Source organism: Danaus plexippus, chromosome 12 (genome assembly GCF_018135715.1).
Source record: "Danaus plexippus chromosome 12, MEX_DaPlex, whole genome shotgun sequence".
Classification (NCBI taxonomy): domain Eukaryota; kingdom Metazoa; phylum Arthropoda; class Insecta; order Lepidoptera; family Nymphalidae; genus Danaus; species Danaus plexippus.
In genome coordinates this window covers 1,708,840-1,728,138 of record NC_083545.1, presented here as the reverse complement: position 1 = coordinate 1,728,138, position 19,299 = coordinate 1,708,840, and the positions used below count along the sequence as shown (strand labels likewise).

Below are 19,299 nucleotides of genomic sequence, written 5' to 3'. Positions count from 1 at the left end.
TAAAAAAGTTGTAGTTTTAGAAACAGACCCAATGGATAGTTCGAAATTATGAAATTGAAATGTAACCCTTTATTTATAAACAAAAAATATATCATAGGTAAATTTTATACTATGGAAACGAACAAACCATAGAAAAAAGCTTTGCCTATTGGGATCAAGACCGTTGAAAGACCATTAAAGAGCTTAAATATACTGCAGTCCATTTACATTCCTATCGAAATAAAGGTGTATTTGAGCACCAGTACAAATAGTATACGAAACGTATTAATGAACTCAGCAGAACTCAGTAATCTCTGGAGATTAAACTAACAGAATGGAAGGTAATCAATGTTGTAATATATCGAATACCATATTAAGATTTTCAAATCAGTGTAAATAAAAGTATTATATGTGATTGTTAATAGAATGTAATTCATTCAGTCTATTGACTATGTTTCTTATTTAAAGAAATATCTTTGACTCGTTATACTGAGATGAATCTCCGTCGGGAGCGGTGAGACGTTTTCGTATTCAGAATCAATCAAGAAAACAATTATCTTCCCTTGTTACATTTCCAGGCGGTGTTTTTAAAATTACCATCTTCTTTATTTTCAACTTTGTCTACTTTTTGTAATTTGAGTTATTCATTGCTTTAATTCTATATAGACTTTGTAATACAAAAAGATGATAGGAAAAATAAATGAACAACATAATGTTCTTCGCAATGGTTAACGAGGCATAGTTTATAATTTAAAAATATTATGTAGTAATTTATTATTTATGATTACTAATTATATTCATATTAAATATCCTATAGCAAGGTTTAAATCGAAATGTCATTTAAATGGTAGCTTAACGTAAATATATGAAAAATATTACATTATTTTATGTCATTGGATGTATATGAAACCTCTTGGTTTGTTGTATTTACAGGATAAGTTGACATAACATAATGCAAATTTTGAAATATAATGTTAAAAATTATATAAGATTCTTAAAGCTCTGAACTTTTCCCGTTCAATTTAAAAGGTATAATATATTATTTAAAGTAAGAGGTCATAATAAAAGGAATAATCAACATCCCACTGAAGTAGTTACTATTCTTAAGCCATCTTCGGATGCGCAAACGATTCAATTAATGCTTTGCGGGGATAAAATGAAATCGATTGCCACCTAATTGGAAGACTTGGAAATATTTACTTTCCCCTTAATAGCTGGCAGTAGAACAGTTATTGGTAATGTATTTGTCGAAACAATTGAAAGCATAAAATATGAACAGAAAGATATTATGGATTTCTTTGAGAATGAACAGGTCAAATATAATGGGCGCCTATAAGATATTATTAAGCATTTAGCTTTGTTATAAAAAAGTGCATTTATTCTGATTAATAAAAATAAAGAAAAAAAAATCACCAAATTTATGTCACGTAAATTCTTTAATAGCAAAATATATAGATTACAGAATGCTGAGTGCATTCACAGACCTAGTTTTAGTGTAAAAGGGGTTTTAAATGCTTCTTGCTAGCCTGAACTATGTGCAGCACAGATAATAATGTTTACGAGTTGAAGGTTGTTGAATAACTAAGTTTATAGATGAAACCACAAGCCAAAGCCGCGGAAGTGCGGAAACATCATATTTTACATGTTACCTCAGTTACACATGATCAAACTATTATATAGTAGACTGGTTACGGATTCGTTATTAAATTTTAAAACAGATTCAATTGTTGGTGCTAATTCAGACTGTACTTAACGTTGTCCGGTTAAGGATTGACAGTTAATTCTTTGTCTTATAAATTGATACGTCAAGGGAGGGCCGCAATCTCGTCCTGAGCTACATCCATCAGCTCTCCATATAATGATTGATGAGATCGTACGGCTGACCAGTTATCTTCGATCTGCTAAGGAAAATGTATCCCACTATCAATTTTCTGCCCTTGAACAAAATATTGAAAGCATTTCTAAGTGATGAATTAAAAGTTTTATTGATTTATTATCTTATGATAAATATCAAAGTAACGATTTTAAATCTAAATAAATTTGTATGTCTAGTAACTTAGATTTCAACATCTAAAAATTAATTAAAAATAACAAAAAGTTACGAAATTCTCAATAAGGTCAAAAAAGGAAAGCTCAGATGCAAATTGGACGAAATTTATTATTTTCTTGTGGTTCAAAAAAGCGAAGCAGGACGTGATTAATAAGAGTCAAGTTATGTTTCTTTAGAAGTGTCGAAATACTGGAGAGTTCTTAATAACAGGGTCAGACCGACCCTAGGAAAGGGAACGAATAAAAATATATTTAACTTTGTGAAGGAAAGCTATAAGAATTTTGGTGGTGAGAAATTTCGAAAACACTTTATAATTCATTAATTTTCACCCCAAAAAATAATAATACGTAAAATAATAAATAATTACTATATAGAATGTTTAATTAAACGGTTATCACATAAATCTTTAAACATTTTTTTGTATGTCACATAGGACCATATCTTAAAACCTATTACTTACTTCAATGCCAAGCTAAAATTCGACCATTAATAAGAGCTGCCTCCTGGCTTCTGTCCAAGCGTGCCGCCATTTTACCGTCTAATATTGAATACTTGAATAACGAATTCGGAATATTCCATTCGAATGACACGCTTGAAAGAGTACAATTGAATAAGAAAAATATCATTTGATACTAGCGAGCGTGGCTCTTTAAAAGCATTGAGAGTTAAAACAAAAAGTGGACTAGTGGAAAATTTACACTCGGATATGACGTACTATACTGAATGTGTTCATTTTAACATGTGACCGTATATGTTATATAGTATTTAATTTTAGAACTACATGCACTTATCTTATTGTATTAAACGAGAATTGCGAAACGAAATATTATTAAAAATATATGTTATAAATAACATAAATTAAATTAAATGTTAAAAACTGTTTATTACAGGAATGAAAAATTCGCATTTAATACTCTACATAAGCAAAGCATTTTACTATACAACTGAAAAACATGATTCAAATCTAGATTATTTTCGTGTGATATAAAGCTCAAGAGTGAAAACGAAGTTTACTTAAGTGACTCGGTTTCCTTTCACTTGAGTAGGAACAAACTTCAGCAATGCAGCGTGAATGAGCACTTAGGTTTTAAAATAACGTACCTTAGATTGTCTAGAGTAATCCATGGTTTATGATAGTTAAAGAATCGATTTAAATGTCTCATCTTTCAACACGAATGATACATAATACTAAATTAAACTATAAATTAAAATATCTTTAATTTTAAACATGAAATAATATTGAAATTACAGAAATAAAAAAGGCGTATAAATATTGCAAAAGTTACGAAGTCTCTCAGCCAATCATTACTTGTTATGTTGAAGCGTTGATAGGTCTCTATATAAATAGAAGGTACGATTTACAAATGTACAAGAAAACATGTGGGTTGTTGACAAAGCCAGTGTAAATTCAGCTGTTTCGCTTTTCGTTTGACATCTTGACGCGTCAGCTTTCCCATTGGTCGACGTTGTTTTATCGATGTTGGTACTGAGCGACTACGGCTTACTGTTTTATTATGAGAAATATACTGGAAATAATATAGAATTTTCAGAGTTATAATAGCAGGTTAATTAATTTAATATACTTGTACTTTTTTCTTATAAAACGTATGCCTTTAAAATTTGCTGTTTATCTTCTAAAACATAGTTTAAAAAAGGTACCTTAATATTGAGTCTACAAAGTAATATTTCCTTAGTACAAATAATTACATAAAACATAATTATATGAGAAACAAAATGATTGTTTTATATAAAATATGTATGTAAAAACGGCATTCCTCCGTATTCATTTCAATTCAAACCTTTCAAATAACGTTTTAAGGAGGTCCATTTTATCAGTAGGGTAGTACTTTTATATGAGTGCGGCAGCAGGCCGGGGCAGCGGTTATGTCAATAGATACAAGAAGTAATCCAACTGAAGCCGACACTCGACTTGATTGAACTGATGGGATACTTTTAAAGTTGATCTCAAAGAGCTCCAATCCTAATACTGAGACTCAATGCTTTTCTCAATCATTACCTACTTTAATAACAAGCCATTGATTTTAAGCAATCAATATTAGGTAAGGAAATTAATGAGATACATAATGTGAATTCAAAAATAAGATATAATAGAATCAATCATCTCGCTTCACAACGTTTCATTTAAAGTTGAAGCTATCATTAATATTTTTCTATATGATGTTCCTAGATCCTTGTAATTTTCTCCTCCATAGAGTTTATGTGCCCCTTAACGCTGTTACTTCTATGTGGTTATCCGGCTATATACCGTTAAATTACCGGTCGACCTCGCTTCCGATAACCTAATATTTAACCTTGGCTTATTATGGAACATCGAAACTTTATCGACGATATTACACGGAAATTATTTAAAATTGACGATATCTATTATGTAAGTCTTTCATAATGACACCAGTGTTAATAAACTATGGTTTTCATGTCCTTAATAATATAAAAATTAAAAGTGTGTTTGGAATATCAAGACAGTAAATGTTAGAGTCCAAAGTTATTATAACATTGTGTCAAGTTTATGTTAGTAAGAATATCTCATAATAACAGCACATTGCTGCATAAGCTGACAATACGAACAAAACTTTTAGTCATGCGATTTTTCAGACGTCACCTTGTCGTGAACTAACGACATAGTAGGAACAAAACATTTTAAAAAATTTATGCAAGAAATAAGACTATATTTTCAGTCCTAATAAACTGCCTAAAGTATGGCGTGCCTTGTATATTTTCAGGCACTTTGTCACACAACGGACATTATTATTTCTGCATAAGTAAATTTATATTGAAACTATTCGTGAATCGAATAAAAGGAAGGATAAAAAATTTATAAAATACAAGAAAAGTGCTTTTAAATTAAGTAGCATTTGTATTTATACTCCAGATTTTGTCAGATATTTGAAATGCCAATGTGAACAGTACTCGCCTTAAGAAAACCAATACAATTAAGCCTATCAAAACTTTTGTTCCTACATTTTAATTTACGTTGTATGAGTGCGAGTGTTTCTTAATTGGTACGGGAACTTGAAACTTCTGATTCAATATATGTTATGTAATTTTGATAAGCGATACGATTTGTACTTAGTTTTTATTATTAAATTCTTTCAATTTCTAATCGCTAGAGCAAGACGAAAGAGAAATACATCTCTTAATGTTTTTAAGATAAATCGAGTTTTTTAAGACTGTCATATAAAAATGGGTATCACTAGAGTATTATTCACACATAATGAGATCCTTTTGATGTTCAATGGTATTAAAAAGTATTGTACGTTCAAGTCTACACTTTTCAGTTTATAAGGTATATATGTAGTAATAGGATGAGTTGAAAGATGTCGTCCAATTTACAAGATGATTTTCGCACCTGTTGTGAACTTTTATGGTTATGGAGTGAACCTTCGTGTGGAGTATTCATAATATAATGCAGCAAAATTTATGAACAAGTTTCAGTAGTAAATGGAACGCTTATCAAACTATACATATGTAATTATATTAATCTTAAAGCAGTAAATAAAAAATTACAACCATGAATAGAATAGTACCACAAGTGTTTATTGCGTCATATAAAACTTTACTGCTGTATAAATCTTGAGATAAATGATCCGTAAGCCTCATAATAAGTGGTGATAAAGTGCAATGCTCCATCATTCTAGAGCTTAATGCAATGCCAGATGCTACTCATATATTTATATATGTACGTACTGGTTTTTAAGTTTATTTGTAACAAAAGTCGACGTTTTACACAAAAAAAAACGATTTTATTAGTTCCCTTTTCAGTAATCCGTCTTTTGAGTATCGATTTGCTTACCACAAAACCTAAAAAACAGTATTTTGACTAATTTATCCAATACAACTTATATATAATATAAATAACGTGTTCAAATTTAAAATGAATCAAAGTTCAAGACTACTTAAGATCAACAATCGAGCTAATGTCATTGATAGTTTAATTGGTCGCTATGGAATAGAGACAATCGTAAAAGAATCAAAACAGTGTCTAGACACCCCTACTAACAATCACGTATTTTGACAAAGCGGGTGTTAAATTGTCGGATCTCTCCCCATACAGTTTTCAGTTCAAGCTGTGCTATTTGAAAAAAAGCTGATTTTGTTAGAATCGAAGGAATAACCCCAAGGGAAATGTAGTTCCTTTGCCACTTCTCCTCCATTGAAAGTGATATGCGACACAGTTTTATATATACATACATATGTATATATAGGTTTGCTGTGGTTAATTTATTTCGGAAATCAATAATAATTAATTAAAATATATTTCTCTATAATATTTATATAAATTATAAATGAAATGTACCTATAATAAAATAATATGATAAGTGGTGTTTTTTCGACGTATCTGCAACAATATACGGAATATGTGACACCGTTTTAAATTAATCAGGTATTAAAAATAAATTAATTGTTTAATAGCCTCCAGCTACATAGACTCACCATATCATATTGTAACGTTATTATAATAGTCTTAATATAAACCGATCTTACTCATACACCTAATATCTACCATTTCCGGTAGAGCAGGTGTCAACGCTCAATGTATATTTAACTAGCTTAAAATTCACAAATTAAGAAATATAAAATATAATATTATATGTTTAAGTTATTTGATAGGTTCGATACTTGTATGCTGTATATTTTTTTGTGTTTATTTTATGTAGATATAGTTTCCTGAGATACTTAAAGAGCGTGAGTGGTTTGTTATACATTTTAGGTAAGGAGAGCATGTGAAAAGGCTCGGATGGAATTGAAGCCCCCAAATTGTTATTGGATGGTAAACTCTATTCACATGAAGACGGACTATTTTTATTTCAATTCCGTCGTCTAAATAAAAATATTCCGTCGTCTAAAGGTTCAAAACTAACTGGAACTCGATATACCAGATGTTGCGGGTTTGATTCCTGCTCGTGTCGATGTATTTTTAAGTCTATATTTTATATTTCAAAATCATTTTAAGTATTCCGCCAACTTTGCTTTAATGTTGACAAGAGTTGTGAAGACTATGATAGTTTGAAAACAAGGTCATTCACAGGCCATCGGCGTCGACACTGCGGTATAGACCTTACCATGAGGTAGGACACTAATAAGACGTGATCATACTAATACCACATACGTCGCCAAGGTTAATAAATGAAACGATAATAAGTTATGAGGGCTAAAGAGTTCCGAATATTAACTAAGAATTATGAATTGGAGTTCATGATAAGCGAACTTTTATCAAGAAAAAAAAAATACTCTTTAAAATTAAATTATTTTTTTAATATGATGCCGAATAAAAATAAATTAAACGAAAATCCTTTATATTATAATATAACTTAAATAAAACTAATATTTTTTCAGATTTACTAAGCGTATTTTATTATTTAGAAAAAAAACCTTATTCCCGACGTTTCGGTTACTTTTCAGCAACCGTGATCACGGGCAGACGAGATGTCATCTCGTAGTAAATCCGAAAAATATTAGTTTTATTTTAATGAATACTCGCGAAAGTGTTAGATCTCAATACAAAATGACTTGCCGTGATATTAATTGTTCTGTACAAGTAAATCTCGTTTTAAAAAAATAATGTTGATGTTGATTATGTTCTTTTAGTTATTGCTGGACACGCTTACTTGATTACTTGAGTTTTATAACATGCTTTTTATTTAATATTCGTATGATAGAAGTTATTTAAAAATAACTATAAACTTTATTACTACAATAATTCAACAGCATCCAAACATCTTCACTTACTTATAAGGTAAAATACTTTGGGAGTTGAAGCGTTAACTTTAGGTATGCGGGCGCACGCTTTGTTTGCGAGCTTCCTTATATCGTGATATTCATAAACAACTCTATAGTATACTGCGGCTAGCCGAGAGGGAATTTTAGGATTTGTGAGGAAAACGCAAAGAGAATACATAAGTGTCTCGAACATTATATTGTGACACCAATTTTATCGGAGTTATCTCACAATTTAAGAGGAGAATAAATTGTCTTATCTTTCAACTTCCGAAAAGCGAACAAAATTTGTGGTGTAATTAATCTCATCAACAATTTTGTATTCAATATTTTAATAATAACTTTTCTATATTTCAAACGTTATCTGATTTCAGTTTATTGTTTTATTATTAGATTAATCTTAATAATCTCACACTGTGCCATAATTTCTGAAGCAATAACGATAATAAAAGAATTTAATATATTAAATAAGTTATAGCGGAATAATCGCATAGCTACATGAAGTCACACCTCTATCTCATGTCACCAGTAACACCAAAGGGTAATTTTGTAGTCCGAATATATCCTGACCAAACCCACCAGTGTAACATTATCATAGACAGTTCAAGCTACAACATTACAGACCAGTAAATTACTCAACTTCGGTCACTATAACAAAGTAAATGATTTACAATTACACTTCATTATTAAACAGTAGTTAAAGTCAAGTATTCTCAATTGTACATTAAAATCGAATTATTTTCTAGTTATCAATTATTATGTAGTGGAAAACTTTATCCATTTGGTGGTTTAACTACGAAATTATTGACCGGTTGAATTAGAAAGTTTGAAATATAGCCTTGCTTTGTCTTTAGATGTAGCTCATAAAGGATTACAGCTGATGATGTATATTTCTGCTTTAAGTGTGTCGTCACCCTCAGCCGGTTTACCTTAGGGTAAGCCGTGACGTAAATAATTACACGCATCGTGAGCACGGAGCGAGTATAAGCTACATCGAAACACTGTTTTTGTTATATGTTTTGTGAGCTTTGAATCTAACTTAATTTTGATGAGATTTACAACTGGAGTTTGGAATTTCTCAGTCGCAGTTTGGTCCAAGTGTTATGAATTTTAATTAACATAATTTTATAACAAACGATACGTCTTTAATGATTTATATTTTTCATTAATTGATATATCTGTTGCCATATACTTATACCATGTACTTCTTAATACTTCTTAATATTCATAACAAACAACAAATTATATCGTAATTCAATCTAATTGATATATAATGATTTAAAACAACTCCTTAATTTCCTTTAAACGAAAGCCTTATGTAAAGCACAGTTTGTGGAGTCATTTGAAAGGCGGTCACGGAAACGTCACACGCGATGCTCGTCGATTCATCTGACCTTCCTGTCTCGTAATACTATCGACATCTACAATGTAAATGACCGTCTCAGTATTCACTGAACGAACTAATTCAATAAAGAGATTATTCTTTATACTTTTTGTATATACTGTCTTGATAATATTAAAATAGAACCATCTGTTATTAAAAAGATCAAATACATCAATAGAATATTCTACAAGAACGAATAAGAAATGATTTTGACCAAAATAATATTGTAACACAAATCTGAGAGTTCATAAAAGAGTGATATCTTAACACGGTAACATGACTATCGACATAAAAATATAGTGGATGGTCACAAAACACGTTCGGGCTCCGAAAATTGAGCCGCAACTGTACCAGAGCCGAAAGCAATAACGGCGGAGTGTGACTTAATAAAAACATGCCACATTGAAACTGTTGTTCCTATTAAGAATAACACTGTTCTGTGATAATATTATTGTATAGTTATAAAAATAATATTAATGGTATTATACTCGGGTTTGTACAGCGCAAATTATATTTATAGTTAAACAGAAATAGAGTCTGAAAAATTAGATACTATAAAATATAAAAAAATAATAATTAAAATACACTTGTAAAAGTTAAAACATAATGCGACTCTTAATTTTTATACGAAGAACGTTTAATACGGCCAAGATAGGCTAGTGTGAACAGAACATTTTTAAAATATTAATATTTGAGCTAAGTGAGTGCTATTTTGTAATTTAGTGGCTAAGAGTGTCGGCCTCGTTCGCGTGGCAGCCTTATTGTAATAAGGTGCTATGAACTATCAAGATAATAATAGTATTAAAAAAATATTCACGCTCCTATTTTACCAGTAATTGTATTAAAACGTTCACAGTAAACATACAACCAGTTTAATGAATATCGTAATATATGATTTTTTTTTAAATATATTTCAGCGCAGTCATCTTTTCATCACTAGACAAAAACAACTTCAGCGGCTCTTTAGAGGAACAGATAAGGCAGACTCTTTTATACATGCCACAACCAAGCCCATTAACTTCGGTAAAGTAAAGATAGGAAACTATGCATGTATCTTGTTTGCATCTCTTTTCATGCTCACACTAGCTCAAGAAATTCAAAAGAAACCATCTACCATCGGAGAAGCGTCAATTCGATCTTGGTCGCTATCGTCTTTTCATCTCTGCTTTTGGTCAAGCTGAAGTTTCTAAGCTCTTATTGTTCAAATAGTGTTTGCAAGACCCTAATTTATCTTTTGTGTTCAAAAGGAAGGCTTTAAATATCGTCATAATCTCACCGCTAATCAGTGATATGACACTTAAATTGTATTTACACATAACTCAGTGAAATATTTGTGTAACAAATTCTTTTCGAACGTCCGACCAAACATGGGATTATCACCAATGAAATACTGTTCATTTAAATATATAAAATACAAACCAATATAATAAATATGATAACATTATAGTGACAAATTGGAACGATATTTTTAGACACCTAAATAGCGTTAGTGGCGATGAAATTTAAATTTAAAAAAAAGACTGATTTTATGAAAAAACAAGTAGAAGCTGAGAGGCGAAATTAGCATTTAGAATTTAACCCTATCGGTGTTCATTAGGGGCGGGTTAATAAGATTCTTTGTGTGGCGCCCTCGCCGAGTTTACAATCTGGCCGTGAATGCATCGTATCTTCCTCCTGTTTACTCTGTGTCGGGTCTTTTAGGCCCTTCTATTTAGTAAGGAAATTTTTTTCTAACGTCGTTGACAACATCGTTTATGCAAAGAAAAATAGAATATACGTATATAAAGCGTAATTTTAGGTTTTTAAATACAAATAAAACCACCGGCTCCGCAAGATTTTAATAACATTAAAAGTACTCATTTCTCTCATCAGTATAAATTCCTTCACATAAACGTTAAAAGATAAACAAGTTATCTAGTTGATTTTGTCGCTCAAAACCCCAGCAAGCGGTCTCACTCCAGAACAAAATGAAAAGTTAGTCGTTTGGAAGTAATGCCGTAACGATGAACGTAACACAATCAATCTAATAGCATCCAAGATACTTGGTTTGGCTAAAGAATTATACAGTAACATTAGTATTTCTAATACACTTTACATATTTTATTTATACCCAAGTTTATTACGTGGCTAACTAATTCATTATGCTCCAACTCGATCGATAATCACGAAATATAGATGAAGTGTAAGGGTGGTAAAGATTTGAAATGAAAAAAACAAGGTTTGCTACATTTTACTGAATTAAAAATAAACATTAATTTAATAAAGTAGTAAGATAGTGTCCAATTTGATATAATCGCCACATTTATATGAAAGCAATAACTCAAAAGAGGTTTTTTTAATGCACGGGATAATCGAGCTGAAACTTTCTATTACCGGGGATAGAAAAGAAATCTCTTATCAGAAGCGATTATTGGGCTAGGATTAATATCAAGCCGTTGAGAAAGCACTAGATGGAATTTTTCAAGGCAGTTTTGCTATCTTGTTTTTAGTTGAGATATTGAAACGATAAAATATCACACAAATTAAATTCACCATCTAAAAGTATGTACTATGTTGAAAAATTTATGTATACAGTTTGATAGACATAAAAATATTATGTTTTACATATTTATGTTATAATAATAAAGCTCGAGTATCTAACTAAGCTTTCAAATACCTGAATAATCGTAAATAAAATTATGAAACACTTGCATATTATAAATGTGTCACTAAATATACATAGCCGGGAGCAAGCCGATACTCCGATACGAATTGTACGCAAAACAATAACACTTATACAAAAGTACCTTTGAATTACCGTTCATACATATTCATGGATCGCTCGGGGCGGTGAGGCGAAATGTTATATTTGAGGGTCTCATTAGAATTCCATGTTTGATATAAAATGGTGATTACTTACGTCGAGCGAAGGATCACTTGAAAAGGCAAGGTCTATGGCAATTGGCATGTTATGTTATGTTATGTTTGTTAGGCTCATATCATTACGAGTATTGGTCTCGTGATTTATTGAACCCGAACGAAAAGCGGCCGTGATTATTGAAAAGATTACGGATTAATATGAATTACGCTGCAATAAGCAATAGTGACAAGGAATAAGGAACCGCCATTATGTATTTCATCGAAACATCAGTTAGCAGAACAGTGTCATCTAAACGAAAATGGCTCTCAAATCCCAGACACGAGGTGAAGCTTTATTAGCATTTAGATTATCTCCAGCGCACGTTGTTTCTCTGAATGTGGTTTATTTACTTATGAAATATATCTTCGAGGGGTTCGAGTAACGTTCCATTTTAAATAATTTATATGATTTCCCCCGATTGAGGTCACTTTTGATTTGAAATGCGTGCTTAGATTTAATGATATTTGGTATCACAAAAACAATATTATGTTTGCTATAACAAGTTGTTACCTACCTAGAGCGTGTGACGTAAATATCAATTTTAATTGTTGCTTTACTATAAAGACTAAATCTGTTATTAATGTAGAAACAGAGAGTTTATTAAGTACCTTGTATGGAGGCGGCTCGCCGAGGCATCACTCTAGTACAATCTGACAGGTTCATTTCGCGTTATCCCCTTGCGCATATTAAAATGCAAATCAAACTCGTCGGCTGCGTAATTTTTTCGACGAATCGATTCGACGGGCGTTATCGAGACCGACGAACATAGTCACGTTTGTAATATATTTCCTTCGCCGTCGTAAAGATCTAATACGAAATCTTTTTTACTTGAACCAACAGGCGCACGCTGGCCATTTCTCTTTCGCGCTTTACGATCGCAATAAAGTTCTTAATCGAAACTTAATGTTGAAGTCATAATGCAATTTGTATAGGGTTCTATAAAAAGGGTGATTCCGTCTGGGTTGTTGTATCATTCCGTTCATTAATTGCGTTCATAAGTTGGGTTTGGGTCGTTTTATCGTCGACGCAGCCGCGCTCCATTCGCTTATGCAAATGATCCGCCGCGTGTCTCTAACGATGATATTATAACAATTTAAGAAATATAATAACAATAAACTCACCTCCTCTCACACAGGTCAATATCTGTCTGCACCTCTTGTTAGAGGCTGTTGCTTGTACTAGGTACTTGTTGGAGATAACTAAATCTATTTTTCAGACTTTAGATCAATGTTATGAACGTTAAGTAGCATAATAATATATTCATAAACGATGAGTCGTGTTAAGAATGAAAATAAATTTCATCGGATAACATCGCTTGAATAAATAAGTACATGATTACCTTATTTTGCATAATATTTATGAATGTCAAGAGCTCTTGTCGAAGTAGCAAAATGTAAGTGTTTTTATCGTAACAATTTCCAATTACGGCTTTGTGGAGAATATAAAATTCTCATTTACCCACAGTTTAACATGTAATTGGCATGTTATACGCAAATGGCTGCATTATTATTTCTATCTGTAACATTGTACGTTTGCTATAAAAGCTCAACATTTAATATAGACGCGTGAAGCCATTTTAATATCTCATTTTCATAAAGCAGTGAGAGATAATTATTCAGGAAAGGGTACGGTAGCCCTGAGAAACGGATGCGATTTTTGGTTGGACTTTTATGTTAATATAACGTACCCTGTATGCTAATGATGGAACAGGAGACGTGTTCATACGGAACCACTATTTAACCCTTCGTTCGCTTGTGTTATGATCCCACATAAGCATCATTACGACGTTTAGTGAAAGGGCATTATGGTAATTTTGTTCATCCAGGTTCAAAGTAAAAGTGATTGTTATAAAATAATCTCTTTCACTATTATATAGAAAACAGAGGTGAGAGAGCGAGAGTTGTTTAGAATTTCTCAGTTTAGAAATGTATGTTTCCATTTAATATCTAACTGCTCTTGGTCGTTAACATTCGATGCGAAGTCACGCGTGTTATAAACCAACAAGGTTGTCCACTAGTCTTGTTATTGTAGCACAGTTTGTAAAAGTTCTCACATGAGATCTTATTATATATATAGTCTTTTCGAATTAATCACTCGGTTATCTGGTTCCCTTCAAAAGGAACGAATAATTCCTGAGTATTTTCACTCCAAATTGGTTTATTCATTTTATAAAAACTGCTTGACAACTTGTAAATTGAATTCATATATATTCCAGTGACATGAAAGTGGATTTGTATATTTTTTTTTACAGCCACTTTCCAATAGCGGACTATACAGTACAACGGCAAATAACAGTTTGTATTCAAAGATAAATTAAATTCAGACAAAAAGAAATACATATATTTTGACTACACCAACTCTAACTCACATCCGAATACAATATTAAATATGTATTATATATTGTGTTAACTGTAATTATTATAAAATAGTGCCGTGCCAGTATTTAGTCAACTGTTCTTCACATACCGAAATAGTAATGCAACATTTTGTTATACTTTATAGCATGCGAGTTCCTGAGACTCCTATTCATTTTTAATGAAGACTTATTTTATGACACATGCCATTTTAATAGATTTTAGAAGAACTTTTATCTGATAGGAAACAAATAGGAATCTGCGAAGAAATAATACTATAATAGAACTTACCCGCGGCGTGGGCTTGAACGAGGAAGAGGCAGGCTATCAGTAGAGCGGCAGTGCGGTGGTTCGAGCGACGCCGCTCTAGCATCTTAGTGGCGCCGGTCTGCGCCTGCGCCTGCAGCGAACAAAACTTGACAGGACACCGAACAATACATCACACCGCAGCCACGTAACATAACACCCCACCACCACCAGCTACCATTACCTTAATACTTACACTATACACATCACAACCCAGTTTAACCACTTAATATTAGAACGACAGACAATTTTTTTTTTCTTTAATACTAACAATAATTTTTATCACAAAAAATACGACAACCGCTTCGATGATTTAAATATTCAAAATATTAGGCTAAGAGAGCATTGTAAAGGACAACTTTTAGTAACTATATATTTTATTTACAGCTAAATATATATATATATATATATTTTATGTTTGTTTATGTATCGTCAGTTCTCGTGTCCGCTAGGATGTTTCACTGCGCATTATAATTAAGGGGAAGCACAGTTAGTTCGCGATGATGTCTTCTATTCAACCATATTCCATCGTTATATAGTTTCCTTATCTCAACTGGATGCTAGGTATACTCTGACACTCTGACACTTATACGTTCGTCTGGCGACACTACAACCAAACTTCCTTTTCATTAAACACATTTTTTATTTGTTGACATAAAAGTTATAGGCCTCGTTTCACTTAGTTCGCACCTGAAGTTAGATTGAAACGAATTCACTCATCAACATACAGATATAAATCCGTACGTTGTTGATGTCGAACATTGTACGGTATGGAATTGGAAAGCGCAGAATAACTATTATTATTTAATATTTTTATTCATGTATTGGATTTTATTCTTGATATTTGAAAAGTTTTAATATATCACAGCGAGGTTTGATTTGTAGTGTAACAGCAATTTCAAAACACATTTATTGAATAATACATTCATTGTTGTATCAACATATAGCGTGCATAAGTCAGTCGTAGCACCGCGTAGCAGTTCGTAGCTAGCAGATACATTGTAGCCGCGTCAGTAGTTCCGTAGCATATGATTATAATATGATACAGTGCATTGGGCCACGAATATAAATTGGTATTGAATTTCATAACAAGTCCTAGTATTTAACCACATCTGTGCTAAAGTACAAAGTATTGTAACCCTAACTAATTCACACAGTAAATTTTATGTAACTAGTAGAGAAAGTGATATTAGTTCTTATATAATAAAAAGAAAAAAATCACAAGTTACACTTCTAATAATCAACTAAGTACAGTCGTCAACTAAATAGATAAAGTGATTCGTAAATATAAATCGTATATAAAGTTATGTTAGTGTCGTCAATGAGTCGTATTGTTTTATATAATGAACACAAGACTATCGAATCACTAAAATTGTACGAGAAATATAAATTCACAATGAATAAAAATAATTAGGCTTTCAAAAGTCTATGTAACAATAAATTCATGTTACGTTTGTCAACGAGCAATAATAATTCCTATATGTATTAGTAATAGTGTTCATATTTATTTGAGACAAGTCTCTATTTTTATACACATGTATATTAGTATACTAGTGATTAATAAATGTATATATATATAATATCTGCATGGCGATTGGCTGCAGTAACTAAATATAGACTACTATGTTCCCCGATCTTATTTGAAATCCTGGCGAATTTCTTCAAACCAGGTCAGCAATTCAGTTATAATAAAGTTTCAGACAAACATTAAGTTATTTTCAGTTAATATATAAATTTTAGATAGTTCCAAAATACACTCACAAACGTATAATTCCTCCTATATTATGTAATCATTTAAGGTTCCGTTAATCATTACCGTGAAATAATTAATATCGAAGTAAGTTACATGCGACACCCCCAAGCTTGCTCCATTCTAAGTAGGCCAGTGGAAAAGCGACTATTGGGTTATTTCGCTATAATGAGTTAAGTTTGTTTAATCGAAATGTTGCACTTTTAATTAAATTTCAACTCGTAAGTTTCTTAAAAATTATAAAGTTTTTAATTTATTTTTATATTTTACGTTTCTTTCTTAGTAGAAAATACTGTAAGTAAGTGAAGCTTCTGGTTCTTATCGTGTTTTTAATAAAAATTCTTAATGACCGTTGAGGATTGCAAGGTGCACGTTAAATATGTTTCTATAACACCAGTGCATCTTGATCGTACTTCTATATTATGTTAACATATGACAGTATTTTAAAACAGTCTAATGCAAACACTAAATTTATTTCTACCCGCTTTATCTAAGTATATAGGTTTGAGAGCGTTCAATGAAAAAAGGAAACTGCAGATCTAAATTTCAACGACACTATCATTTATGAAAACTGAAGTTTGACTTGGAATAACTTCCTTACTTCATCTGAATGCTTTGAAATTCAATAAAGAATTCTCTGTTTCACTGTTAGAGAGGGACGGATATGACACACTGGGAACGTGCGAGTGGGACGTGTTTAGTATAGTTTGTAGGAGTTATAACATTCAATAAGAATGGGAGCAGGTGTGACCGGCCAACTCAGGGTATATGCATAGTGGAAGTTGACTTAATTTAAAAGATACTCCAACTTCCAAATTATTGAAGCTATTATTTCACTGACCTGACACAGTCATGATTCTGTATAACACCTGCGGAAACTAAGGAGTTGAATGTTTTAATTAAATTGAAAGAACTCTTAACGTTAGATATTGTATAAAACTAAACATAATTTTACCTTCACGTATAAAGAAAATTTATTTATTGATATAAAAATCCACATAATAAAGACAAAGAAACAAAGTTAAGCCAATATTCGGTGATCTAAAATAATAAGATAAACGTTCAATGGCTCTATTTTAATCTGTTGGTTCTCAATAACTTGACAATACGTTATTTGTTTTAATAGTAGATTTTTTTAAATAACCACTCTACAAATTTATTTTTTTGTATATAGCAACATATTATCTCGTCTATTAGCAGATGATACGAGCGTTTTTAAAACGTTAGCCTGTTATCTTACAGTACGAAACTATAGTTGACGATCTATAAAATTTCACAACTAACACATTGCACAAAATAAATATATATTTGCATGTTAAAATATTTTTGTTTTAAAAGTTGCACGTCACATTAATTTATATAGTAATATGAAATGGATATTAAAACAGTAATAATATAAAGTGGAAATCCGACCAAAACAAGACATAGTATAATCCAGGCCACGTGTGCGGAGACCGCTCAAAGCTTCAATATGCATCTTAATAGAGCATAGTAATAAGCTATTAGCGACTTCGTCGTTTAGTTTAATGGCTGTTCTGGCGGTCATTTTATGCACCATTAGACCTGCGTGCTCATTTAGACAGTGGTCACGTGACCACGGATAATGTTCTGTGAAGCTAAATGAGGTGTGACGTCACTAATAGGCCAATGTCATAAATGTTGAATTGTCTTCGACGATGACTTCGGAAACAGTGATTGTTTTAGTTCACAATGATTTAACAGACGTTCTATGCTACAGCTGTAGAGAGAGATTAGAGCATACATAACACAAAAAATGTGTATACCGCACTCTGAAGTAAAAAGGCAGATTGAGTTTGGCAATAAAACTCTAAGAGCAAAAAAAATTTTGCACAACAAAAATTGTCATTCACTTTTTATTGTAACCGCGATTGACACAGTAACCGTAGTTGGAATACGCAGCGTGCTCGGTAAACGGGAATCCGTTTCGCTACATCGCCACGTCAGCGGTGTGTTTGTATGTATATGTTTATCAGAATTTAGAACAATGTTTGCAATAGATGCCCACCATACTATGGACAACTGTTATTGTTTGTCAAACAAAACAAAACATTGTAAAACTCGGGCGTCGATCACAGCTGTTTTTATATTTTTCGTTTGTCAAAATTGTGCCCGAACGTTTTGACAAAACGGAACAGAACAAATTAATATGATTTTAGCTTTAATATTACTTTATCATTAAGAGATTGAGATTTTTTACTATTTGAATCACAAATTTGCAAAATTTGTAACTTAATAAATCACACTGCTCAACGCTTAAAATACTTGTAAGAAATATTAATAAGTTCAATAAAATATAATTAACTTTTAAAAACATCTTATCTTCCAATACCAATAGGTATGAACATATTTTTAAAAATAAAAGCCTCATGTTTCATACAATACCGATGCTTTGAACTAAACAGCACCACAAAATTCCACAAAACGAATGGCGACGTACGATAATACAAATTGAATCAGCCGACGCATTAATTTCCTGTCAACAGTCGCCGGATAAAGTGTTCGAATAAATAAAAAAGGCTCCAATAACAAACGGTCTATATGAAAATTCAATATCCGTAAGAATGCAGTTATTACAATGCAGTGGACTCGGAATCGGGAACACGAAAACGGGAAATGTGTCGTGTGAATAACTTGTGGGGTAAGTGCTATTACAAGTAAATAAATAAACATGTTTATACACAATGAAAGGGTCTTGTATATGAGAAAATTTCTATGATATTAATAGATTTTCAACAAGAATATCACAAATTTTGTTCTTACGAACACAAATCATCTAGTTTCTCACATTTCGTCTGAAGAATAAAAACATCTTTCTTTTTA

At 31.6% G+C, this 19,299-nt stretch overlaps 1 protein-coding gene across 4 annotated transcripts in view; it reads right to left on the bottom strand.

Moving 5' to 3' along the window:
• LOC116772247 (tyrosine-protein phosphatase Lar) overlaps positions 1–19,299 on the bottom strand; it is a 210,186-nt gene that overhangs the window by 98,174 nt on the left and 92,713 nt on the right. For all 4 annotated transcript variants that reach the window (XM_061522132.1, XM_061522133.1, XM_061522134.1 and 1 more), the window contains exon 3: positions 14,694–14,802. In XM_061522132.1, coding sequence (XP_061378116.1) covers positions 14,694–14,802 — 109 coding nt within the window. The remainder of the gene's footprint in view (positions 1–14,693; positions 14,803–19,299) is intronic.